This window comes from Lissotriton helveticus, chromosome 8 (assembly GCF_964261635.1).
Source record: "Lissotriton helveticus chromosome 8, aLisHel1.1, whole genome shotgun sequence".
Taxonomy (NCBI): domain Eukaryota; kingdom Metazoa; phylum Chordata; class Amphibia; order Caudata; family Salamandridae; genus Lissotriton; species Lissotriton helveticus.
The window spans coordinates 389,419,124-389,446,149 of NC_136069.1; the positions used below are offsets into that span (position 1 = coordinate 389,419,124).

The 27,026-nt window shown below is 45.9% G+C and overlaps 1 protein-coding gene and 1 long non-coding RNA gene across 2 annotated transcripts in view; one reads left to right on the top strand and one right to left on the bottom strand.

The window, feature by feature from the left end:
* Positions 1–27,026, top strand: part of LOC144771653 (uncharacterized) — a 945,479-nt gene that overhangs the window by 462,488 nt on the left and 455,965 nt on the right. The window contains exon 6 of the mRNA XM_078656010.1: positions 23,570–23,620. Within this exon, the coding sequence (XP_078512136.1) occupies positions 23,585–23,620 (36 nt within the window). The 5' untranslated portion in view covers positions 23,570–23,584. The remainder of the gene's footprint in view (positions 1–23,569; positions 23,621–27,026) is intronic.
* The window catches only part of LOC144771654 (uncharacterized), a 212,080-nt gene that overhangs the window by 53,867 nt on the left and 131,187 nt on the right, over positions 1–27,026 (bottom strand). The window lies entirely within an intron of this gene.

The following is a 27,026-nucleotide window of genomic DNA, read 5'->3' on the forward strand; positions in this document are numbered from 1 at the left end:
AGTTGACAGACAGGAGGCATAATTGCAGCATAACGGACCAGGGGTCTGGGGAACAACAACAACAGCTGACCAAACAAGGCACGAAAGAGGTGATAGATCTCTGCACATGGAAACTGGAGGGCAGGGCTTATAGGGGCAGGGCAGGAGCAGCAAGCTGACCATGGATGGCAGGTGAGATATGGTGAGCAGAAAGGAGGGAGCAGGGACATGCACACAGACATCGGAGGGCAGAGGGAAGGTCCATAGGGACAGCAAGATAAGCACAGAGGCTAAGCAGGAGGACAATGATGCTGCATAGAATTGGGGAACGGAGGGTAGGAGGCTTGGGCAGAGACAACGAACTAAATGGAAGGTATTGGCAGTACATTGGACCATGCAGGGCAGGAGAGAGGAACTGGTGCATAGACGCGAACAACAGAGGTTAGGTAGGAGGTGGATAGGATAGCAAACTATCTGTTTAGGGCAGGCAGGAAGGGCAGCGGCAGAACAATGGCAATACAACTGTAATTAGGGTGTAGGGCCATGGGCAATAGATGGCAAGAAGGAGGGGGGGCAGGGGCAGCAAACTGGACATAGAGGCAGCACAATACCAGGCCAGGCCCTGCGTTCAAAACCACCCCCACTGTGCATGGGAAACATCGTTTACAACACACGCGTAACGCGTGTCATTACAACAAATGTTTTACAATGCGAAATCCATTACAACAAATGTCATTACATAGCATAATTCATTACAATTCATTCCCCAAAGTAACGCCCCGGCGGAGTTAGAATAGTAAATACATTGTAATGGATTATGCTTTATAACGACATAGGTTGTAATGGGTTTTGCAATGTAAAATATGTGTTGTAATGACACACGTTGTAACACATCCCTTGTAAAGCGTCATATTCCTGTACATTGCAATGGTCATCTTACTTCACATTTTAAAAAAACATAAAAATTCACTGAAAAAAACAAAGGTTACAGGGACATTATAGTTAGGTTCATATTTCACTCATACAAAACCAGTGAAATTCAGCAGTTATAGTTAGCTGAATTTATAACTATAACTCGTGCCCTGTAATGCACTGCTTATGATCTTACATATTACATCACTCATGACATGGTCAGTGACATCACTGATGACATCTCAAATTACATCACTGATGACATCATCCACAAAATTGCCAATGCACCCTCTCACACCCCCTTAGAACCTTTCATATACCCACTCCCACACAACCATTCACAAGCCCATTCACAGACCCATACCAGTACTTATATACCCACTCACTGATTCATAAATCTACAGACAAATCCACTCACTCACCCATACAGCCACTTGTATACCCACTCACTCACTAATACAGCCACTGACATATCTACTCATACACCCATACAGCTACTCACACACTGAGTCAGTCACCCATAGAGCTATTCACATACCTACTTACTCATCCGTACAGTCAATCACATAACCACTTACTCACCCATATTCTTACACACACATACCCGCTCACTTGCTCAAACAGATATTAACATGTACTGACTTACCTAAACAGTCACTGAAACATGCACACACTCACCCATATAACCACTCTCACAATCACTTATTCACCCATACTATCACTCATATTCCCGAGACTCACCTATAATGGCTTTCACATATATAGTTTCTCACCCTTATACCACTGACACATCCACTCACTGAACCCACAAAGCCATACACACACTCACCCCACATATAGTTTCTCAACCTTATAGCACTGACACATCCACTCACTTACCAACACAGCCAGACACACACTTGCTCACCTATACAGCCCCTCACACACACACATACACACACACTCACTAACCCATACAGCTGCTAACTCCCCCACTCACTCTTCCATGCAGGCAGTCGCATTCCCCCTCACCTACCCACACAGACACTCAGATACTCATGCAAGTACTCAGACAACCAACCACCCATTCAGGTATTCATGTACCCACTCACGCACCCATACAACCACTTAGATACCAAATGATAGTCTGATACACACATTCACGCAACCAGTCACTCACCCACTGAATCATCCATACTGGCACTCCTGCACCCACAAATTTACCAATACACCTTGGTATATATAGCTAACACTCATAAACTTTTTAAAAACACTCACAGTCACGGGATGATGTAATCAGTGATGTCCTTTGAGATGTCTTAAGTGATGTCATCAGTGATGTCATTGACCATGTCATCAGTGATGTAATATGTGAGGTCATAAGCAATGCATTGTTTGTGCACAAGTTATAGTTAACTCAGCTAACTATAATTGCTGAATTTCATTGGTTTTGCACAAGTGAAATCTGAGCTGAACTATAATGTCCCTGTAACCTTTGTATTTTTAGTGAGTATATATACATATATATATATATATATATATATATATGTATATATATATATATATATATATATAACAAGTTTTGTGATATATCGATGTACACAAAAACGAAGTCCAGGCCACAATCTTTTGTATCAGCGTGCTTTTATTCAGCAGCAAACTCGACGCTTTTCAGAGATCAAGTCTCCTTTCTCACGAGTTGGTGGGATAGTATCACATTTATACCACGGCGGTTCTGGCACTAATTGAATTAAAGCTCCATGGTTTCACACAGCTGCCGAACTCTAGAGGCTTGTCTATTATTGAATTGAATGGATACAGTCATACAGACGAAAGGATGCAATTTGAAAACCACGACATCGGCGAGGGACAAAGAGATTGTTCATCAGGCACTGTGTTTGGTGCTACGATAGCTGTTATCTCACAAAGGACAGTGTAGATTTGCCTGCATGTAAGCTACATTCTGAACATTTCATTTTTTACCCTATGCAAGGATTATTATTGCACTGTCTATGAGAGACTTAAGAACTTTAAATGGAAGGAAAAACAAAATGTTTTCCATCTGGTGTGAGCAGTAAATATACATGCTAATATGGATGTAATAAATACCTGCATTTTTTTTGTCTTTGCCACTTTCCTTTATTGTGTTTTATATATGTTTGTCCCCTGGCAGCAGCCCCTGAAATCTTTCTCTCTTTTTTTTTAACATGTTTTTATTGGCATTTAAAGTAATCACCCATGAGAGGTTACAGACAATGCTATCTTCCGTTCTCCCATAGTATTACAACACCTGACTTCATCCACAGGGCAAGATCTATTATACAGTGTTCAGTCTTATCGTCTGCCATTTTTCACTGCGGTAGTATCAGAAGCGTTACATAAAGTAAGGTATGATGGTCTTTTGTGTGGTTATGTTGACAAAATTGGACCTACTGCAGCTTAATCGCCAAGCTTTGGATATCTAGAGGTAACAGCTTATCCACCATATCTCTAATCGAGGCTCCAACAGAACGATCTCTTGCCTGATGTCGTACATTTCAAATCTGCTCATTGGAATCACAGTTCCAGCTAAGGGCAATGTATTTAAAATAGGAGACAAAGAGGCAAAGAGAGAGAAAAAACAAGGAAGACATGAAGAAAGAGAAAGGGGTAAAGAGATATAGTAGAGGCGAGGCGGGGGTGAGTCTCTTAGCACTGAAAGTGTGGGCCATCAAGGCTGAGAAGCTATGATATCCAAGGTCAGTGTTTGTTGCAGGTGGCATTCAAATGGAGGGTGGGACTGCCTGTACTAGCGAAGGGGATGAGGCACCCGGGGCCTGCAGTGAAAGCACCACCCGGGGGGGGTGGGGGAGGGGTTCATGCAGAGCCGCGAGTGGTTTCCCAGATACTATCAGCATTTGGGGGGCATACAGCATCTTCAAAGAGGCGTAAGGCCCGGAGCTTCGGAGGCTGGAGACTGGCATGTTCCAGCCTGCAGCAGTAGTCCACCAACGGTTGCTAAAGTTTGGTGAAGTTAGTGTCTCGAAGCTGCAGACGCACCATAACTCCATTGCCATTGTGTGCCACAGGCGAGTAAACCAGACATTGATTGGAGGCGTTTCAGCCTTTTTCCAATAGAGAGCGATGATTTGCTTAGCAGCACCAAGCATATGGAGGCGTAGGTGCCAGTCTGGGCGAGTCATGGCACGCAGGTTCACCGGCCGGAGGCCCAGAAAAGCCGTGATTGGGTTGTCAGGCAGCGCGTAGTCAATTACCTGTCTGATATGACTAAGGACTTCCTTCGAATAGATGGTTAAGAGCGGAAACGTCCACCAAATATGGAAAAAGTCTCCTGGGGCACTTGTGCAGAGCCAGCAGAGAGGTGAGGAGGTAGGAAACATGTAATGCCGCTTGTGGGGAGTATAATTCCATTGTGTCATGACCTTGTACGCAGTTTCCCGCTGGGATATGCTACGGAAGACCTTCGGGATATCCCGCCTCAAATGATCCCATTGTGTGGGTGTAATGTCAGTGTCTGAGGCCGACTGCCACCGTGACTGGTAAGCATGTGGGGAGGCCTGCTGGGAGTCTTGGAGAACTTGAAATGTATGAGAGATTAAGCCCCTGCCGCTCAAAAGTTCTAAAAGGTTGAGTTGCCGCCCGTACCGAGAATGACGCCTGGACCCAATTTCTGAGTTCAAGGTATTGAAATCTAGCCCCCTCTGAAAGCTGGAATTCCCGCTTACATTGGTCAAAAGATTCAAAGGAATCCCCTGTAAAAAGATCCCAAAGTGTCCAACAGCCCCCTTCTGTCCAGTCCGAGAAAGATCGTGGATGGTAGGCAGGCGGGAAATGTGGGTTACGAGCAATGGGAGTGTGGGGGGAAAGGAAAGGCGGGGAGGCCTCTATGAAATGCTAACTTATCCCAGATATCAAGAACCGTCATTGTGGGGACGGCTATATAGGGGCTACGGGAGTGGGCCTCCAGTGGGAGCCAGGCAAGGTCCCAGAAGGGTCAACAGGTCACCGCCCTGTCCATGTGAAACCAGACTTTCTCACTCTCCCACACATCCACTCCAAAATGGAGCGGAGATGTGATACCCAGTAATATTCTAACAAATTAGGACAAGCCAACCCCCCCCCTGTCTTGCTGTAACAAGAGAATCTTAGTAGAGAAGCACCGCCCACCCCAAATAAACATGGTGAGCTCACGCTAGAGGTTCTGAATCTGATGCTGCGGGATGGGCGTGGGAAGGGTCTGAAAAAGATAAAGTATCTTTGGGAGTATCAACATCTTGACTGTGTTCAGGCGTCCCAACCAGGAACGCAGGTAGGATTTACACATTCTCAGGTCTGCTAAGACCTCCTTTTTACACACTTGCAAGTTAGCTTTTGACCACATGATAAGGTCGGGGTCAGGTTGAGCCCCAGGTACCTGATGGAGTGGGATGCACATTGATAAGGGACAAGAGACTGAAGAACAGGGATCTCCTCTGCAGGAATCATTAGATTTATAGCCAATGATTTAGAATGATTGATTTTGAGACCTGAGACCAGTTCAAACGAGTGGAGCAATCTAAGAAGGACAGGTAAAGAGGCTTGTGGTTGTGAAGAAGATCATCTGCAAACAAGACTTTTTTGATCCAACGCTCCAAGTTTGATGCCATGAATATCAAGGGACTGGCATATCATGCTAGCAAGGGGATTCACTACAAGGGCAAATAAGAGCGAGGATAGAGGACACCCCCGGCAGGTGCCCCGATAGATCGAGATGGGTCTCGTAAGTTTCCTGTTCACTCGCACCTGGGCCAGAGGAGAGAGATAAGGAGCCATGATTCTTGCAATCATCTGGGGGACCAACCCTATTTTATGTAGGACACCCCGAAGGAATACCCAATCTAGTTGGTCAAATGCTTTCTCAGCATCGAGCGACAACAAGCAAGAGGGTATCTTCCAGTGGTGCACCTTCCCGAATAAATGTGCGATATGTCGAACGTTATCCGCACCTGGCCGGTGGCGAATAAAGCCAACCTGATCAGGTTCAATGAGCCCGGAAAGGACATTTTAGTGTAGAGTTTAAGTCTGTATTTAGAAGCGCAATGGGGCGAAAGGAAGAGCATAGCGTGGGATCTTTTCCTTGCTTGGGTATTAAGGTGATTTCAGCCATGGCCATAGATGAGGAGGACCCCAACATATCCGAAAAAGAATTAAAAAGACAGAGTAAATAGGACTAGAGTTTCAGGAGAAAAGCACAATGGAAAGAGACTGGCAGGCCTTCCTGCCCAGGGAATTTACCAAGAGGAAGGCCCTTCAGAGCACCAACGAGCTCCTCTGAAGGAATAGGATCCTACAGTGGCTGAGCATGGTAGTGGCTAGTCGGGACCATTCACAGGCCTCCATGGCAACCTGCACCTGTCTGGGCTGGACGACTCCCTGGCATAGAGGGACGAGTAACATTCCTGAATATCTTTTAATGTAGCCACTTTAGTGGTAGCCCACGTGCCCTCCTCTAGTTTAAGTTTAGCAATGTATGCCGTGGCGGCCCGTGTCCGGAGACGGCTGCCAGGACCGTGCCCACTTTGTCTCCACCTCATAATACCATTGCTTAAAGAGAGCGCCTTCTGCCTTGTTGGTTCTATGCGACCTTAGCTGGCCTCTAAGCATAGTGAGATGTCTCTTATGCAGCACCAGTGGGTGTTCCTGGTCTATTCTTTCAAGGGCCTTTGTTTCCCGAGAGAAGTTGTCTTCGAAAAGACGAGCTTCCGAGCCCGAGCTATGGCAATGGATGTAATGCAGCCTCGAATCGTGGCCTTAAACGTGTCCCAGACTACGGGGAGCGGAGTCTCAGGGAGGTCATTGGACTCGAAGTAGGACGTAATAGCGTCCCAAAGTTCTGCAGTGACCACAGGGTCCCAGAGGACATGGAGGGGGAGCGCCACTGGGTGGAGTGGTTTGAGCGAGAGAAGTGTTCCAGAATGAGAAGATCCACGTGGGCTGTCGGACATGGATGCCAAAAGGGTGTCTTTAATCAGAGAGAGTGAATTGAAGATGTCATTGATGCATGAGTAAGAACGATGGACATGGGAATAATAAGATTTGTTGCGGTAGCTGGGGAGTGATAGCGCCATATATCTATTAGGCCAAGGTCAGTTAGGCACCTCTTTAAGGCAGAGGATATAACTTCTGCCCCATGAATCAAGCCATTGATGTGGTCAAGTCCCACTTCCCAAACCAGGTTGAAATCACCCCCCAGGATGAGGTGAGAGACATCGTAAGTAATCTGTTCCCGCAGTAAACCCCTAAGGAAGAAGTCTTGAGCCTGATTCGGTGCGTAGACATTGCATAAGGTGAGAAACTGCTGCCTGATCTTGACCATCACTTTGAGGATTCTGCCAACCTTGCTACGGATCACCCTGGAGTCCTCCTGGTGGATGCCTGCCTGACAAAGAATAGCCACCCGACAATTTAGTGGGTGCAGATGCCTAGAATTGAAGGGGGTATCAAGGGTGGGCCATGCAAGAGACGTCCTCCCTCAGCAGGTGAGTCTCCTACAGGAAGACAATGTCTGGGTTTTGCTGTAAGAGATATCGCCATATCTGGCAACACTTGTTGGGGAAGTTAAGATCCTGTACATTAAGGGAGAGCAGTTTCAGACAAGGAATGGAGGTCATGGTACAGGCATGCCGTGCGCAAGCGCCATCACAAGCAGAGGAATTGGGGAAGAACGGAGCGCAACCCCACCCCCCAATGCAGTACCCAAGGAGACGAGAAGAGTGGGAACTCATCGTAGGGTCTAGCGCAGTGCAGGAGGGAGGAGGAGCAGCATTCATAGATGGAAGAACACCCACCATAAGCAGGACCACCCTCCCGCAAGAGAAAGGGAAGGAGAGAAGAAGGAGAGAAGGAAAGGAGCCAGAGAAGAGAGACAAAATATCAAAATATAACCATGACCAACATGGCCAACAGGGCCTCTTCCAGTTCGGGAGCAAGCCAGGCTCAACGGCACAGGCCATCACAGAGATGTCACTCTTCAAGGAATAGCAGGGGAAGCAGGTCTCAGAAGATAAGCTTCGCCGTCAGGGGGCACAATCCGGAGCCGCTGCCGGAATGCAGTCAAGGCAAGGGGAGTTCTTGCCATGAGAGTGGAGTACCAATCCCACTCCTGCGAGAGGTCGGCGCGGGTAGTGAAGATCCAGGTAACATTGAGGGGTGCCTAGTAGTTTTTTTCCGGAGGGGTGTGACCCCGAGGGAGAATGCCCAACATCCAAGGAACAAAGGTGCTGTATAATGTCTTGTTTAGCTTGGGTTAAGACATGTTCTCCCTGTTTAGATGGGCGTCTAGAGCGGGGCACCCTAGCCCATTGAGGTTTTGCAGGCTCACGGTTCAGGGAGGGCAATCTTGAGGGGCTAGATGGTGGAGTAACCGGGACCTGGAGCAGCTGTGCAGCCTCCCGGAAGGACTGCAGCACCCAGCGCTTTGATTCCCATTAGAAGATGAGTGTAAACGGGTGGCCACACTGGTACTGGACGCCCAGCTCCCTTAGTATATCCCTGCGGCGATGTAGCGTGGTGGGGGTGAGGCCTCCTTCTCAGCGAAGAAGTGAACCCGGGTCAGAATGTCGGGGATGAGGCCAGGACGACCAGGGGGACCAGACACTCCCTGGGGTAGGGAGCAGCATCTCAATACCCCCAGGAGGAATGCCAGGGGCAGGGACTGTCCATTGTCCGATGGGGTGTCGGCGATCCCACGATGGCAGAGGGGACTTCATCCGAAGGGTGCCATGCCAGCGAGGGGATAAGGCTGCGCCTCCAGGCCGCAACACTCCCCACCCGATATCCCAAGGAACAGTCAGAGGTCACAAGTGTCTTGGAGACTTGCTGTGGGGGGATTGCTGTTGCTGGGGCTCCCCGGGTCCTAAGATAGAGTCAAACTGCTGGCAAAAGCACCCCACTCTGGAACTCCCCAGGGACCCTCCAGGACACACACAGGCACTTGCGCTGTCAGGCAAAGGGGTGCACACAGCCCGTGGGGATGGCCAGGCAGCAACGTCCAGGGGGAGGGGGGCCACTCAGCCCCCCTCCCTTAATAAAAAATAATTAAAAGTTGGCTGGGCCTCAGGTCCCCGGGCCAAAATCGGCCTGGGGAGGGGGGCCGTACAGACTCCCCCTTATGAATTCAAATATAAACATAGACCTAGCCCCAGAGTATGGTGTCCCCGTAGCCAAAATCTGCTTTCGGAGGGGGGTCACGCGACCCCCCTCCCTTTTTAATTTAATAAAAAAAATCGGCCAGGACCTGGGGGATGGGGTACCCGGGGCCCAAAAGGGTGAAAGGGAAGGTGGGCCACACAGCCCCTTTCCTAAAATGCAAAAGATTGAAGCAGACCCTGCACCCTACCTTTTGTGAATACCAAAAGTAGCAAAGTTATGATTTTTTGCAGTTTAGGAGTAGTAAAGTTAGGAATCCTAACTTTTCTACTCCTTAATGCATTTTGGGAATAATGAAAGTCGCAAAGTTAGGATTTTTCTCAGTTTAGGAGTAGTAAAATTAGGAATCCTAATTTTACTACTCCTAAATGCCTTTTGCAAATACTGAAATTCCTAAAGTTAGGATTTTGTCTCAGATTACTTTTGTGAATCGGGACCTAACTTCTTAGGAAACCCAGCTCTGGTGAAGAAACCAGGTAAGACTCTGGCCACTGAGAGCGCAGTTACTATCTTGAGGAATATTGCCTTTGGGTATCTTGTGACATAGTATACCACCACTAGGATGAACCTATTGCCAGAAGTAGTTAGAGGGCCTAGGGGACCAGAAGTATCAATCTCCATTCTCTCAAAATGGGTCTCAACCATATGGAGTAGAATTAAGAAAACAAATGTCTTAACCCTTGTCTTGCCATTGGCTTGACAGGTGGGTTTGGATCGACAGAACTGCTTCACTTTCTCTGACATCTTGGGTAAGTTGAAAAACGCTGACCAACCTATCCCCAGATGCCCAACCAAGGGGATGTCTGCTCCAGGTTTAGGAGGCATGCCATGTACTGTTGGGGGACCACCAATCTCCAAGTTGCTCCAGGTGTGGGGTCCCTTGTTTCACTATACAAAACACCACCCTCCCAGGAGACCCTGTGGGGTCTACAGACATCCCCTTTCCTCTTGGACTTCAGCCTGCTGCCAAAGGCCCTCGAGAGCAGGAAAGGCCATCTGTCTTTGGCAGAACTCCTCTCTCTATGGTCTTCCTGCCACTGGCAGCTCTGCAAGCTCTGGCAGATCTCTCACGGGGTAGTAAGGCCATATTCTTCTTGGGTCATATGATGCTCTGAAGTTGGTTTCCCAGATTTCCTGCCCTTGCTTTTTTTGGAGAGGTCTGGGGCATTATTCCAGGTTCCCTTAACTCCTCTGATGTGCTGGTCGTGTCCTGCATAGGGAACAGCCATTACATTGTGGCTGTTACCCTGCATGCCATTACAATGCAAGCGTTACCACGCATGCGTTGTAACAATTCATAGTCTTTGCAACACACTTTTTACAACGCATGTGCTATTGCCATGCATGCCTATACAATGATTTTCGTTGTAAAGGTATGTATGGTAAAAACACATACGCTGTAAAAAAATATGGACGACCCACGTCGTTGTGATGAAACAGAGGCTCTTCTGCGAACTCACAATGACATGTATCGCTCCTCAGACAACCGCAGGAACCAGAAACCAGAAACCAAAAACCACAAGGAGAGAGAGGAACCACGAGGAGAGAGAGGTAAGAGGGATTGGGCCTGGGTTGGGGGTTACTATTTTACTGGGTCATGTAGGGGTAGTGGTTTTGGGTAGGGAAAGGATTGAGGGTCAGGGGGTCATGCAGGGGTAGTGTTTTAGGGTAGGGAGAGGACTGGGGGACTTGTGCAGGGTAGTGTTTTTAGAATAGGGAGAGGACTGGTGGTCGGGGAGGGTCGTACAGGGGAAGTGTTTTAGGTTTTAGGGTAGGGAAAGGATTAAGGTCAGGGAGTTGTGCAGGTGTAGTATTTTAGGGTTTAGGGTAGGGAAGGTTTGAGGGTCAGGGGTCGTGCTGTGGTAGTGTTTTAGGGTTTAGGGTAGGAAGAGGACATGGGGCTGTGGGGATCATACAGGGGTAGTGTTTTAGGGTTTAGGGTAGGGAGAGAACTCGGGGTTGTGCAGGGGTATTTGTTTAGGGTTTTGAGTAGGGTAAGGATTGGGGGTTGTGGTTGTGCAGGGGTATTTGTTTAGGGTTTTGAGTAGGGTAAGGATTGGGGGTTGGGGTTGTGCAGGGGTAGTCATTTAGGGTTTAGGAAAGGTTAGGGCTGGGGGTCGGGGTCATGCAGGGTTAGAGATTTAGGGTTTAGGATAGGGCAGGGTAGTGTCAATCACCTTACACACTTTTACCAAGTGTATTCCTTTACCAAGCTTGCCTTTGTGTTGTAATGGCATGCATGGTAAAGGCATATGTATGGTAAAAGAATGCATTGTGATGGTAGTTCATTTTAAGCGTAGTAGCGTAGGAATACCCACATTGTTATAGCACGCTTGGTATTAGTATGCGTTGTAATGGCATACAACTGCCTTGCATTTCTGCATGAGTCCTCCTTTCCACATTTGACCAAGCACACATTTCCACATCATTTTCCAGCAGTCATTCCACTGGGATGGCTGGGACACACAGTTACTTTAGAAGTTCTGGGATTATTTGGTCTTGGGAAACCAGCTTGTCCACCACAGTGATTATGTTTGAACCGGTATGCCTGAGAGCTTGGCCAGTGCCTATTCTTCACCATGCTGGGAGGTAAGGCAGCCTTGGTGTCAATATCCTTCACTCCCATTCACACTAATTCAGTGTACCCTATGGGGGCTTATGCCCAGACTGCTGACAGTCATAGCACACCCGAGCATTTAAAGGGTAAACATTATTTCCCTGATACCCCCGCCCCATGGACTTGGATCGGTCACTGAACTTCCCTTCTTTGGCAAACGTTTGGAGCCGTTTAAGAAACTCCTTATTTTTATCTTAAGTACTCCCTTCTTTCCCCTGTTGGGGCGTCTGAACCCTTTTCTTAGGTACCCCATCTGGAACGATGCTGCGGAGAGTTTTAAAAGAGCCTCTGGTGCTTGTACCAAAGAGATTGCGTTTTTTATATTTTCTACTCACACTGCTTGGGGAAAGCTTCCCTAGAGGCCAGGGAATTTTTTTTCATTTGGCAATAACAATCAATATGCAGGCCATGCTGATGTCATTAGTAGAAAAACAAAAGTAAAACAAGCCGATCATTTAGTTTTACTATCACTGCATCAGTATTCAGGGTCTCCCATTTCAAAGGGTTTCTCTAACCAGTGGATTCCTACTTGAGGATTGCTAAAGGAGAGTGATTCCCAAGCAGTGAGCCACCCAGTAGACACTCACTAAAATCCAGGGAGCAGCACATTAGGCAAAGGCCTGCCCCCCCCCCGCAGAGACAAAATGTTTAGTCTTTCTGACCCTCCCTGGGGACGGATGTAAGCTATTCGTCCCAATCTGGCATGGCCATGACCCTACCCTAAACAGGGTCCTAAGAAAAATCATAGGGGTGGGGGCTGCCTACCACAAGCACGGCCATGTCCCCACCACAGCCCCCAAAAAGGGTGCAACAGTCTTTCTGCTGCCCCCGGAGGGCAGATTGGAGGTTTGCTACAATCCACCTTCCCTAGGAAGTGACACAAAGCCCACTAAACACCAAGGAATATATAATAAAGAGCATAGTGGTGGGGGTTTCCCACCATAGACACGGCCATGTCTCTACCCAAAAAGGCACAAACCAGTCTTTCTGCTCCCCTCCATTAGCAGACAGGGGGTTTGCCCCCACCCCCATTTGCCACTGGAAGGAAGGGGCAGAAAGCCCACTAGACACCATGGTTTTCAAAATGTTGCCAAAGCAAACAAAAAGATGAGGATTCCTATCTGCCGTACTCCACCCCAAATGGGACAGCAGTGTCTTTCTCTCCCCCTGGGGGATGGTAGGAGATTTGTCCCAATTGGTAAGGAGACGGGTAGGAGGTTTGTCCCAGTTGGCCTAAATATGCCCCCATTTGGGTGAGGGGGTTGAAATGCCCACTAGGCACCAAGGATTTTCAATTTGGTCCAAAAGAATGGGGCAGAGTCGTGGCACTCTGGCATCGGGCAACACTTACATCCCAAAAGGGCCATACCAGTATTTTGGCCTCCTGGGAACAGAGAGAGGTGTTTCTCTCAATTTGCCTCCTAGAGGGGCAAAAGCACCGTGGATGGCAGGAATATGTTTTTTATAAGTTAATGGGGCTGATCTAGCCCATCCTGAAATCCGACCTTACCCCTTACACCTCAACAGTCTTTCTGTTCCCCTGTGTGCTTAAACATCTTCATCCCTATCACATTGGCAAGCGAGAACACATTTCAGGCCAGGAAAGTGGGGCTAAATAACAATATTGTCCTACCTGCTCTGCTGAATGGCTGCCCTTTTTTACCTTGGGTATGCCCCCACCTTAGAGCAACCTACCAGACCAAAACATTTCCGAAAAGTAGACATAGAGTAGAGTCCAGGGTAGTATACCTTGCTTAGATCCCATGACATTTTCCTAACCACAATGCTCTGCATACCTCAAACTCTGCCTAAAATCACACATTTTCTTTGCATTCCTGGTATGTTAAATTCCAAAACACACCGGGATCCACAACAGTCCTTCTTGCCAGTGTTTCCCCTCTACCCTACCCTTCCTGTATGGGTGGGCCTAGCACCCACATCCGGAAAAGGCTATATGATATGGAGATATCAACATTTCTAGCAAAAAGCGTACCTGATTTGGTAATGGGGGTAGCTGCATTACCTTGGCATGGGCTCAGCCGCCACCTAGGGAATTCTACCAAAACCAGACGTTCCTGAAAACTAGACACCTGGAAGTGTCCAGGGTGGTGTGCTTCATGTGAATGCCATAAAGTTGTCTTACCCACAATGCCCTAAAAACCTCAAACTTTGTTTAAAATCATTTTTTCTTGCATTTCTGATAGAAACCATCTGAATCAAAATTCCGGTCGCCCATCATTACCACACTTCTCACGATAAAAATGCTGCTTCACTTGTGTGATTGATCATAGTGCCAACAAAGGAACATATCACAACCAAGGTTAATGAGAGTCTTCTGATTTCCCAGCATTCACGAGACACTAGAACAGCTATACATGCTAGAACTAATAGATTAAGAAGACTGATCCCAAACTTTAAGGTGAGAGATAAGGTTTGGTTATCTTCCAGGTTCTACTACAGTTTTGTTTCTTGGTGATGGCCAAACAGATCAATCATTTTGAATTTAGGTTGCATCTTCTTAATTATTGGAAGATACACACTACTTTTCATGTCTTCCAGCTGAAGCCTTTTGTGCTGGAACCTACTTGTCTAAACTTCTTCTCCTCCTCCAGTTATGAAAGTTGGGTATTCAGAATATGAGGTTAGTAACATCTGGAATTCTGTGATTTTCATGGATCAATATAGTATTTCATTCACAAGAGAGGCTAGTATGCGTGTGGGGTTTCTTGGGCTCCTGCTTTTTAAGCCCATGCCCTTAGATTGATTTGTCAATTTTTACTGGCCCTTCCTGAATAGCGTGTGCTCTCAGAAAGGGCTAGGCTGTTATGACCGCAGTCTCTGAGAGTACAAAATTACGTTCACCAGGCTTCAGAAAACACTGCAAGAAGCCTGCATTTGCGGGCTTTGAGTTCCTCTCACCTGGGGCTGCCTTTCCTTGTGAGCCTGGTCTCCTGGTTGGTGCTCCTCCCACTCCAACTCCAAAATGGCAATCACCTGCTTGCCTTGCTAATGCAACTCTGCAGCTATTCCAGTTCAGGTTTTCAGTCCTTTCCATTTAAAATCATGGCTGTTCCTTCCTTCGTTTCTTTGTGATTCTCCCAATCCATTATGGTTTTGTTGCATGATGTTTGAATTAATTTCCTGTTCCCATTTGTTTGCTATGTAAGGGCCTCACTCTGTTTAGAGACTGTGTCACAACGTGTTCCTTTGATTGTTTCCTTGCTCCCTCACTTGCTGGTCCTAACTCTTTGCTCCTGATGAATTCCTGTTGGACTTAGGATTCCTGATCTATTCATTTTTTATTATTTTTTTTTATTTGACAAGCAAGTCCAGGAGTGTAACAATTTTCATATACATACAGAAAGAAATAATTTTCAATCATTCCCGGGACAGATCAACGTTTAACAGAAAAAAGAACATAGAAAGAAAATTAATCGCAGTCAACCATAAATATACCTTCTTGACAAAAACAGTAATATCATCCAAAATACAAAAATTCCGTTAACCAGATTCAGGTAAGATTTACGAGAAGTTATCCCAGATTTTTTCAAATTTGATAATTGCTTTTAAGCTTCTACCCTTAGCCAGTGCCTTTTCCATAGTATAGATTTCATGTAAAAGATTCCACCACTCGATCGTATGAGGTGGGTTCTGCGAGTGTCAAGCCTTAGCTATCACCAGTCTGGCGCAGGACAAAGCTATACTTAACCAACTCCTATTTGTGATACCCGTAGGTTATATAGAAAGTAGTACCAAAGGTGCAGTAATTGGGGTATTAATCAATTGCTTTTGGAGTAAGATATTTTCAATTTCTAACCAATATTTAGTTACCAAAGGGCATGGGTAGATCATATGTATGAGTTTTGCTGCCACCAGACCACATTTAGGACATTTTGTACGATCACTGCTAGTAGCATTTTGTGTCCATTTGGATATTTTTAATGGAGTATGATAAAGTTGGCTAGCCGTCCTATAAAGTTGTAATTTCAGACTAGAAGAATGGACTGCTTTATTGATGTTATCTAGAGCAGCTGAAACATTCTGGGACGTCACTTTAATTCCCAAATCAACTGTCCATTTTGACGCCAGTCTAGGGCAATCGTCTGATTTGTTTAGGCCGAGACATTTATATCCCAGACTAATTAGTGATTTCTTTTTCGTAGAGTAAAAACAGCTCCAAATAGCTGAGCTGGTTATTTGTTTCAAATTCATCTTACGAATCAAATAGTCCTTAATTTGAAAGTACTTGTATATCATTACCTCAGGCAAGTTATACAAAGTTTGCAATGTTGCAAACTGTAGGAGTCCATCTGAACCATACAGATCTCTTAGCGTCTTAATTCCAAACTTGGCCCAGTCCCGCCCAATTTTATCACTAAAAATATCAGGAAGCCCTGGGTTATCCCAGAGTGGTAGCTCAGTATGAAAAAAGGAGGTGTCACAATGGCTCAGGATCAAGTTCCAAATACGTACCGCATCCCTCGCCGTCTTAAATTTTACGCGTTTAAAATAGTTTGGATCTTGTACTTTTGCCAAGAACTGTTTTGAGTTAGTGCCAAGCATGTAATGATAAAAAAAGTATTGATTATTAACGAACAATCTACGAAGCTGGCCTCAAAAAGATGCAAAAAATAAGCTTTGAAGTCCGGAAAATCCAGACCCCCTCTTTCAAGTGGTAGTTTTAGTATGGTCATAGACCTTCTGGCCTTCTTATAACCCTAAATAAAACTACTAAGGATTCCGTCTAATTTTTTAAAGAATAAATTGTTAACCCGAAAAGGAATCGAGCGAAAAAAGTATAACAATTTCGGCAAAATGTTCATCTTAATCAGATTGATTCGACCAAGTAAATTAAGTGGAATCTTATGCCATTTTTTGAGCAGCGTCGTCACCTCTTTTAGTAAGGGTTCATAGTTTAGCATATTTATTTCGTTAGGCTTAGAGGAAATTTTTACCCCTAGATAGACTGCAGATTTACAGAGTCCTGACACTGCGGAATTAGCTTGGTAGTTCATGATGACTTGTGTTTTATTGATGTTTAATTTATAACCTGAGATAACTCCAAAGTTTTTAGCTTCCTCTGTTATTCCGAGTAGTGCATCCACCACATTAGTGGTGTAAATTGCTAAATCGTCCGCATATGCTGTTATTTTAAGGATTTTATCTTCGTGCTGCATTGGAACAATCTTATCTTGAGTTTGCAGGGCATTAATGAAAGGCTCCATAGAGAGAGCAAAGAGCAGGGGTGAGAGCGGGCACCCCTGCCGAGTTCCCCTTAAGATCCCAAAAGTTGAAGAAAGTAACCCGGCATAGCTAATTTTAGCGTAAGGGTCCCTGTATAGAGCCTGTATACTTCTGAGGAATTGCCCTTTAATGCCAAACTGCTTCAGGACCCTCCACAAATAATCCCACCCAACTCGGTCAAATGCCTTTTCTGCGTCTAGAAGTATCATACCGAGTGGGGTGAGATTAGTAGCGGCCACATCAAAAGCTGTGATGGCCATATTGACATGGGTGGTAGTATCCCTTCCTACTACAAAGCCATGCTGTTGATCATTTACCAGATATGGCATAAGGGGTGCCATTCGCATTGCTAACAATTTGGAATAAGCCTTGGCGTCGGCGTTTATCAGAGAAATTGGTCTGTAGGACCCACAATCCGTAGGTGTTTTTTTTTTTTTTAAAAGAATATGATTTTGGCAGTTTTCCAGGAGTCCGGGGCCTTTCCTGTATCAGCAATTGAATTAATCACTAAACACAAAAAAGAGAGAATTTCATCTGCACAAATTTTATATAATTCTATTGGAAATGTATCTTCGCCTGCCGCTTTGTTAGATGGAAGAGAAGAAACCGCTAAGCTTAATTCAGCTACTGTAAATTTCTCTTCCAACTTGTCAATGCTTTCCTGATCTAAATATTCTTTTGGCGGTAGTTTCTCATTTATATAGGATTGGATCTGATCTTCCGTACTCCTACTCTCAGGAGTGTATACATTTTCGTAGTAAGAGACGAACTGTCCCATAATTTGTGCAGGTTGGGAGTATAGGGTATCATTAGGGCCTTTTATAGATTTAATTAAAGTTGTTGCCCTATCATCAGCAACTTTGCAGGCCAGTAACTTCCCTACTCTATCACCACACTCGTATTGGGACAGTTTATATTTAAGTATTTTGCGACTATTTCTCTCCCTAAGTGAAGTTTTAGTCGTTGAGCGTAAAATCGTACGTTTCTTTTCCAATTGCTCAATATCATGGCTACTCAACCCACCAGCCCTGAGATTGTCAGCTAATTGATTTTCAACCAATAAGATATTAGCAGTTACTGCCCTAATTTCTTTCCTGCGCAGTGCATTTTGCCTGAATACATATTGTTGTGCTAGCCCCCTAATTGAAGCCTTACAAGCATCCCATACTGATAAAAGAGTGGCAGTATTGATATTGTTTTCAATAAATTCTTTTATATGTTCCTTAAGGACTGCTACAAAAACTAAATCTGTTCATAAGTATCTTGGGAACGTAAAGGGTCGTAGTACTGTTGGCCTTTGAGCTAAACAAAATGTAAATAAAATAGGATTGTGGTCAGAAGATATCCTTGGAATAATCTCCATATGTCCTAATTCAATTAGTTCATCTGAGGCCCACGCCAGGTCTATTCGAGAGCATAGTTTATGGGGGGATGAATAGTAGGTGTACCCTGGTGTGGCCGGATGGAGATTGCGCCATATATCTTTCACATTATGTATCTTTGCTAATTCCAAAATTGCTGCTCTGGTTTTACGCATGCGTGGAAATATCCCTCTTTTCGTCACATCTTGTTCATAATTTAGCACACAGTTGAAGTCCCCCATCAAGATAAGTTTGCCCTCCCAAGAGAGTAGTTCTATATTTAGCCAATCAAAAATGTGTCGTTCATCTCTATTTGACCCATAAATGGCACAAAAAACATAATTACAGTTTTCTATCCTTATTTGCGCTATTGCCCATCGACCCCCATCATCTGCAGCAGTTTTAATCACGTCTCCCCGCATTTGTCGCTTCCTCAAAATTGCCACTCCCCGTATTGGAACATTTAAAGTAGTGCATACCACCATCTCATATCCTAGTTGGGCCGGAAGTTTTTTATCCTTAAAACAAATATGCGTTTCTGTTAACATAACCAAATGTGCATCATACATTTTCAGTTCCTCATAGGCCAAGCTTCTTTTAATCTTGTTATTCAAGCCTGACACATTCCATGCTAAGCAACTAAAATAGACATTATGAATAGCAATTAGCTCATAGAGATCTGTCCCTTTCCTTAAGTTCCTACTTATTTCTAATCTAATACCTGCCATGTTACTCTCACATAGACTTGTCATGTTTTTTTGTTTTTTTCACCTCCACACCCCATCCCCTCCCAGTACCACCCCTTTCAAAACCCTCCCCCCCGTACCATGAGGAAAACCCCCCCTTATGCACCTTCTGCCGCTGGAAGGGCAGCCACCTGTAAGTGCAGCTATCTGTAGAACCCTCGCCCTCACCCTGTAATGTGTCAATCTAAACCCTCCACATACAGTGTCAATCTATCATCAGTCTGTCAGCCATCGTTGTAATTCAGAAAGTTTAAGCAAGTCAATTGGTTATACATTAGTAATTTTTACTAAAACCTCCTGCGCTTCCTTAACCTGATTAAGGAAATACGTATGACCTGCTTTGATGACTTTTAAGCAGGCCGGCTCCTGGAGAAAGACCTGTGCCCCTGTTGCTTTAAACGAATCAATTAGTTGCCGTAACTTCCAGCGCCTCTCCATTGTGGTCTTACACAAATCTGACCTAACAAAGAAGGTTACATTTTCTGTTACTATTGGGGAATTAGGTCTTGCTTTCAGAGAGACTGCCTGCCTAAGTAAAAAGTTCCCAAAGAAAATCAAAAAAGGACGGGGAAATTTACTCCCCTTGTTTCTGTTTACTAACGGCAGTCTATGAACTCTCTGTAATTGAGAGTCCCAATCCCAGTCTGCCAGATCGGGAAAGGCACGCTGAAAAAGTTTAACGATGTAGGCACGAGGGTCTGAGCCTTCCGAACCCTCTGGAATTCCGAAAAGTCTAAGGTTCTGCCTTCGCTGTCTATTCTCCCTGTCCTCAATTTTATATTGCAGAGCAAGGATCTCTTCATCATGACGGACAGTCTTTTGCTCTGTGCTTACCGACCGCTCCTCAACGTATACAACCCTCTGCTGTAGTTCTTCTACCTCTTGGGTAATACCACGCATTTTATTATTAACCTCGAGTAGAAAATTTTGTGTCTTAGTGTTGTCTTCTTTCAATTGTAGGAAGTATCTCTGAGCTTCATACCGTTGTTCGGTCAGAGTGTGGAGGATTAGAGCTAGAGAAGGGCTCTCAGACTGTGGTGTGTCAGGCAGTATATCCGTACAGGAGACTGTCTCAGGAGAAAATAATGTAGGAAGGGCGGGGTTGACAATGCGAATAGGAGTAATACTGTTTGCCTCCTCTCTTCCCTCAATTGCGACCTGCGGGCATCCCCCCCCCCATAGATCTATCTACGGGAGGTAGGTCTAGGGATTTAGAAGAGTTAGCGCTGCTGCTTGTTTCTTTTGAGGGGAGAAGCAGCTCTGTAGGACTGCCTCCTGATAATCGTAAGGCCATGTTTTTAACCCCCCCTTTAGCCTGCATCCACTTCCGCAGTGGACTCTCGTCTAAGATAGGTTTGCCTCTGGTATTCGCAAATGCTATAGCCGTAGAAAGAGTGGAGGGGTTAATATTCTTCTTGTTCTTAGTTTTATTTTTGGCCTTACCCCTTCCCTTTTTTCGACCAAGTTGCTTAATTACGCCCAGGGAAGAGTCCGCCCCTCCGTTTTCTTCCTCATCAATCAACTCCTCGTATTCATCATTAGAACCGTCAGCCTTTTCAATATTCTCCAAAGGAAGGTCACTAGGAGGGCCCTTTAATTCTTTGCTCTCAAAGACTTTTTGCACATTAAATACCTGCAAAGAATTAGCCGGCTTCAAAATGCTAAGATTCGTAGCATCTACTACATTGTTCAGATCAGAACCACTTGATTCTAGTTCTTCATCTGCTATCTCCAAATCCAGCTCCTGTTCTTTATTCTGGTCTGCTGCTGAAACCTCCATAGCCACTTCATCACTAATAATTACTTTGCTTTGGTCAGTTGCTTCTTGACTACAGTCTTCTCTTAAATCCTGTTGCCCAATTACAATTGTATTTTTATTTAACTGATCATTTAGATCAGTATCAATTTTACTGTTCTTACTGTCATTCATTACTGCAGCAGCAGCAGTTACAGTCACTGTAGCCTTTTTCGGTTTTGTCAGTGCATTTTTTCCGCTACCGTGAACAAAGGGGGTCGGATGAGTTGCTGCTTACCGAATGAAAGACCAGCCTTCTCCTGTCTCCCCACAGCCTCCATGCCTTGCAGGTTTTGTGGACTCATTGCTGCTCTTGCTCCCGCCCCCACGACAGAAGCCGGCGTGCTCATCGGAGCTTTCTCAGGGATCCTCTGCGCCTCATCCGCTGCACTACTTGAAGCGGCCACAGAACTCCCCTGACTGCCTCCTTCCTCCGCTGTCGTTGCCGGGGTACCTTTCCCCGCCCGTGTTCCCCGTGGAGGGTTCTTCAGGGCCATTGCTCGTGCTGTAATACTTAAGGCTGGGCTTGATCTCCCCTGTGCTCTCTTCACGCCAGGAGCGCTAGTTACCCGCCAGGCGTGAAAGTCCAAACCGCGGCCCGAAGCAGAAGAGCCTAGCCAGGAAAACAGCGTCCAGCGAGCCCAGCGAACTCAGCTCGTCCCAGGACTGTAAACCCACACGGCGTATCCGCCCAGGAGCAGAAGCCGCATCCGTCGTTCTTTCAAGAGGTAATCGCCGCTCTCGCCAAAGGTAATTGCCTCCGTATGGAGAATGTAGCAATTTTGTAGCAGTTTGTAACAGTTTGTAAGATAAAGATTCGGAAAGCAAACGCTTATCACTTCCAAGTTGAATTTTACATTTTTAACAGCTGCGAGCTGCACCGAGTGGCGTCTTCAATCCGCCATCTTGCCGCCGGATTCCTGATCTATTCAAACCTTTTAAATTCTTTATCTAGCAACAATGTTTTTTATGTATTTGGCTATTTCCTCCTGAGAAGGTGGCAGCTTCATGAGGGCGTTTCCCTACCACATGTTCCAGCATTGTGACATGGTGGCTTCTGAAAATAGTTGCCCTCATTTTGCAATGCTGAAGACCCTGACTTTTTGGTAAGCATCTCACCCTGAGTAGGCGGACCCCTTTATCTCTCTATGCTCCCTGCTCCTCTGTATCCCTCTTGATGCCTCCCACCCCTGCAGAATGCCTGGTGCCCCTACTTTACCACTTATGTGTGCCCCCTGATTTCCTTGCAGTACCCTTGTGTGCCTACCACTCCATCCCTGCCTCTCTTATGTGTTCTGGCCCTTATACAGGCCCTATGTGCTTTTGCCTCCATTGCACCCCCTCTGTTCACTCTTGCTCTTGCATTCACTTGGTGTGTTCTTGTCCCCTGTAGCACCTGTGCCACTTCAGCTATTTACACAGTGTCTTGCTCACAAGATATCGCCTTTTGCCACAACCTGCACCCATTATTCCTACACCAGCTGTGCACATGAGTCCTGTACAGCTGTTTTATTCTTTTCTGTAACCCCAGGGGCAACATTCCTGATTGTGCAAGTTTATTGGCTATGAAAAGTTGGGACTGAGCACAGGTGTGAGTTTGGCCCCATTCATCGAAACATTGGTCTTTGTTGATATCATGTTCAATCTCTTGGTTGATATCTTCAACACTATTATCTTAAATATCTCCGGTGATGTCATTGATGTCATTTGATATGCAATGAGTAGTATGCATATGGCAGGCAAGAATTATGCATTGTGCACTTTGACGTAACTGGGGTAGTTCAGTGTTTTTTGTTGTTGCCTTGTAAGTGACTTGGGATCCTGCACATTATTAGAGCGTTTCAGTGTTCATAAATCATCTATTGTGATCACTTTTAGGAGAACTAGAATTACTTATTTTTCTTTCCGAGAAAAAAATGCATCAAACACAGCTCAATTCTTGAGGAAGGAACATATATAGCCGACTTGGGAGCGATGTATTGTTCCACTTGTCAATAGAAGGCGCTCTACAGACAAATTGGTATTTTACCAGAATCAAATTATTTGTATACATTTATTATCAAGAACATGTACCTACTCTAATAAACCTTGGCTTACTTGTCAGTAGAGCCTTTTGGATCATATTGTGTTTGAGAGCTTTTGATGCCTTTACATGTTTGGAGGGGAAACATCCTTTACGACGCAACTTTCACCACGCAGTGCCTTTACAACGCAGGTTTTTCAACGCAAGTCATTACAACGAATTGCGCTGGGGGGCGCTCTAGGATAGGTAATAGTTTAATTTACTATCCAACACCTTCCCTACTATCCACGGGGACTGGAGTTGGAATAGTAAATTAAACTCTTCACTATCCAGCACCCCCCAACGCAAGTCGTTGTAACGACTTGCGTTGAAAAACCTGCATTGTAAAAGCATGCGTGGTAAAAGCATGCGTTGTAACAACGTACATCCGTTTGGAGGGGCGTCCTCAGACTCTATTGACTGGTGTGCTTCAGTTTAGAAGTGAATGAGCTTTGTAGAAAAAAATACTCTGCTATACAGCATAATAGGTATGTTTCATTACTTTTTTTGTTGTTAATATGTTGCAAGATAATTTATTGCTGAAGTACATTTCTGTAAAGGGTAAACGTGTAAACCCTCTGAATATTACATATGCAGTAATGCCACTGTCCATTCTTTTAAAAAAAAAAACGTAGTTAATGAATGTGTTATTTTGACTAATTTTCTGTGCTTTGTTTTTACAAACAGAAAAAAAAAATTAACATGCTCAAGGATAAGAATATCACTTTATCTCAAAGGGTAAGTTTTGGTTCTATACTTTTTACTGATTCAGATTTTTTTCTTCTATGCATCACACATTTATTCATAGGTGACTTCCTAACAAATCTGACTCCCTCAACATCCTCAAGACTTTTAACACATTGAAAAGAGGGATATTAAGGTGGTTCACCTTAAAGCATGTGAAATGTCTTCACACAGCCTTTCTTAAATATGTATTTATTACAGTGCTGAGTCCAAACAAATCCCATCCCCTAACTTCTATAACTTTCGGTGGTCTATGCTCTGAATGTGTCACATTTAAAAGCTACCAATGGTACATCATATCTGACCCCTTTTCACCTGTCTACGCAATTAATATGGTACTGTGCATCTGAGTCGGGGTTTCACTCTCTTAGTTTCCCAATGCTAAGTTGACCTCGTCATATGGGGGAGGGGTATCCAAAAGTCTGGCCCTTGATTGGTTGGCCACAACAGTAACAACATGTTGTAAAGTTAGGGTTTTTCTCTGTTTAGGAGTAGTAAAGTTAGGAATCCTAACTTTACTACCCCTAAATCCCTTTTGTGAATACCGAAAGTCGTAAAGTTAGGATTTTGTTTCAGTTTAGAAGTAATAAAGTTGAGAATCTTAGCTTTACTACTCCTAAATGCCTTATGTGAATACCAAAAGTCGAAAAGTTAGGATTTTGTCTCAGAATACTTTTGTGAATCGGGCCTATTGTGATTAATGTCTTCATGTTTAACCTCTTCGGTGCTGAGGATGGCTCCAGGCCATCCACCTCACCAGTGCTCATGTGCTGATGACGGATCCCAGCCAGCCTCGCATCCGAGGCAGGAAATCCCTTTGATGCAAGCTTCCACAACACCCAAGGCTGTCTTTATTTTTCTCTGCAATGGAGCCAATGTCATTACTCAGAAAGTGAAAGTGCAGTGAGCTGATGGGCTCGTTTAGTTTCACTTACATCGGTGAGCTTGTGACATACCTCAGTCCCCTGAGCATCGATTTTGATGGGGGAGGTGACACTGAAAAGGGGAGAATCTCCCCTTTCCAATGGTACCACTCCCTTTTGGATTCTTGCTTAGGGATCGTTGCAAGGGGGCGATCCACAAGGAGGGATTCACTCACTAGGCCCAAGGGACTATTTCTGGAGGTGTGGAATGGCTCACTTGTAATTGCCTAATGCCACACTCTACCCAGGCACAAAAGTCTCTTTGCCCATTGGGGAAGATTGGAGGTTGTTACCTCCAATCTACCCCTGGGGGAGCAGAGAGCCCACTGGACACCAGGGAGATTTTTAGGGGTGGGGGTAGCCCACCAACTCTCCTGAAAAAAACAGTAGTCTTTCGGCCCCCCATGGGGGACAGATTGAAGGTGTTTCCCTCTAATATGCTGCCCGCGGAGGATAGAAATAACATTAGATAACCAGGAAGTGGAATTTTAGGATGGGTGTGGCCCCCTTGCAATGGGCTAGTGCTCCTAAACTTCCCCTGGGCACAAAAGTCTTGCTGCGCCCGAGGACAGATTGGAGGTTGCTGCCTCCAACCTGCCCCCGGGGGCCGCAGAAGCCCGCTGAACACCAGGCATTTTTATAACCCAGGAATCGGGCTTATCACCTACCCCTCCCAAATAAACCCCAGAAGTCTTTCTGGTTCCCGTTGGCGCAGATTGGAGGTGTTTCCACTAAATTTGCCCCCGGTGAGGGTGTAGAAAGTTCATTAGGCTACTAGGGAGTGGTTGTTTAGGGAGGAGTGGCCACCTCAGAATTGCCTAATGCTCCTCCTCTCCCCCAGGCCCCAAAGTCTTTCTGCCTCCCGGGGGGCAGATTGGGGATTGTTTTCTCCTATATGCCCCTGGGGTGCAGAAAGCTTACCACACACCAGGATTTTTGTATAGGCGCATAAATGGGCGTGGGCATCCCACCTAGGAATCAGTGTAGCCCCCAAGCCCCTGCAAATAACCTAGCCCTTTTGCTCCCCATCGGGGCATATTGAAAGTGTTGTCTTCCAATCTGCCCTCCCCCGGTGTGCAGAAAACCCCTTTGACTGTCGGAGATTATATTTGGAGGGTAGCCCCCCTGAATTGAGTGAATGCTCCCACTACACGGCCCTGTCCTTTGCAGAAGCGGTCGCTCCCCTCACCGCCTCCTCACCCGGTATCGTAGCGTAGCGCTTTTACTCTACAAAGTGCTCCTTCTACCTCTAGCCTCTGTTGCTCATTTGCGCATTGTATTGCTAGCCTCTGTTGCTCATTTGCGCATTGTATTGCTCTGTGTATTATTGATTGCTTAGTGCAGCTGAGTGCATTTACATTTGCTGAGTGATCATTGACTGCTGACTGACTGATAGCGCTCTGACTCTACCAAGCACCCTTCGTACCGCTAGCCTCTGTAGCTCATTTGCGCACTGCTGGGCTTCGCATTGCTTCGTAAAATATTGACTGTTGAGTGCATTTTATTCTATCTGCTGCCAAATTTCGTAGCGCTTCTTAGCTTACTATTGCGCTTTGAACCGCCTGCCACTGCTGCATTATTCTCCCCCATAGCGCTCCATTGTTGATACTACTTTTGCCCTTTCTCGCCCTGCCCTGCAGCTTTTGTTATTGTTGCTGCCATTTTGTTTACTGGGCCGTCCCACACCGCCCCTCCACCTCGCTCCCGCCTCCCAGCTGCCCCTCCCACGCTCCGCCCCCCTCCACTCTCCATTTAAGACATATGGACCTACGCGCAGCGTCCACGCGCTGCGGTCGTGCCGAAGGTGCGCCAAAGGTAAACCCGTCTACGCCCGTCCGCGCCGGGACCGCGCCCAGCGCCAGACCCCCTGGCCCCCGAAAAGCCCATCCCGCCCGCATCACATACGACGCCACTACCCTCTCTGCCCTTAACATCGGCAGACTCTATAACTGCTACCAAGCCACCCCAGAACACACCCATGGACCATTCACCTGCTATTCCTGCAAGTTTACCTGCGTCCGAACCCTCACCAAATCCACTGACACTAAACGGAACACCGACTCTATTCACCTAAAATGCATCCTTCTCAACACCCTTTCTGTCCACAGTCACGCCATCCAACTCTGGAATCTACTTGACACCACAGCTCCGGAGGTCGCCTTTCTCACCAAAACATGGATGAACGCCTCATCTACGCCCGACGTCGCAATAGCCATCCCTGAAGGCTACAAGATCATCCGCAAGGACCGCACCAACCAGATAGGAGGAGGCATTGCCATTGTTCACAAAAACACCATCCGTATCACGACCAGTTCCGATGACAACCTCGCAGCAGCTGAACACCGTCACTTCCAGATCCACATCGACCCCAAGACCACACTCAGAGGAACCCTCATCTACAGGCCACCAGGACCCCGTACACAATTCTGCGAAGACATCACTGACTTCATCAGCCCATCCACCGAAAACCTAACCAC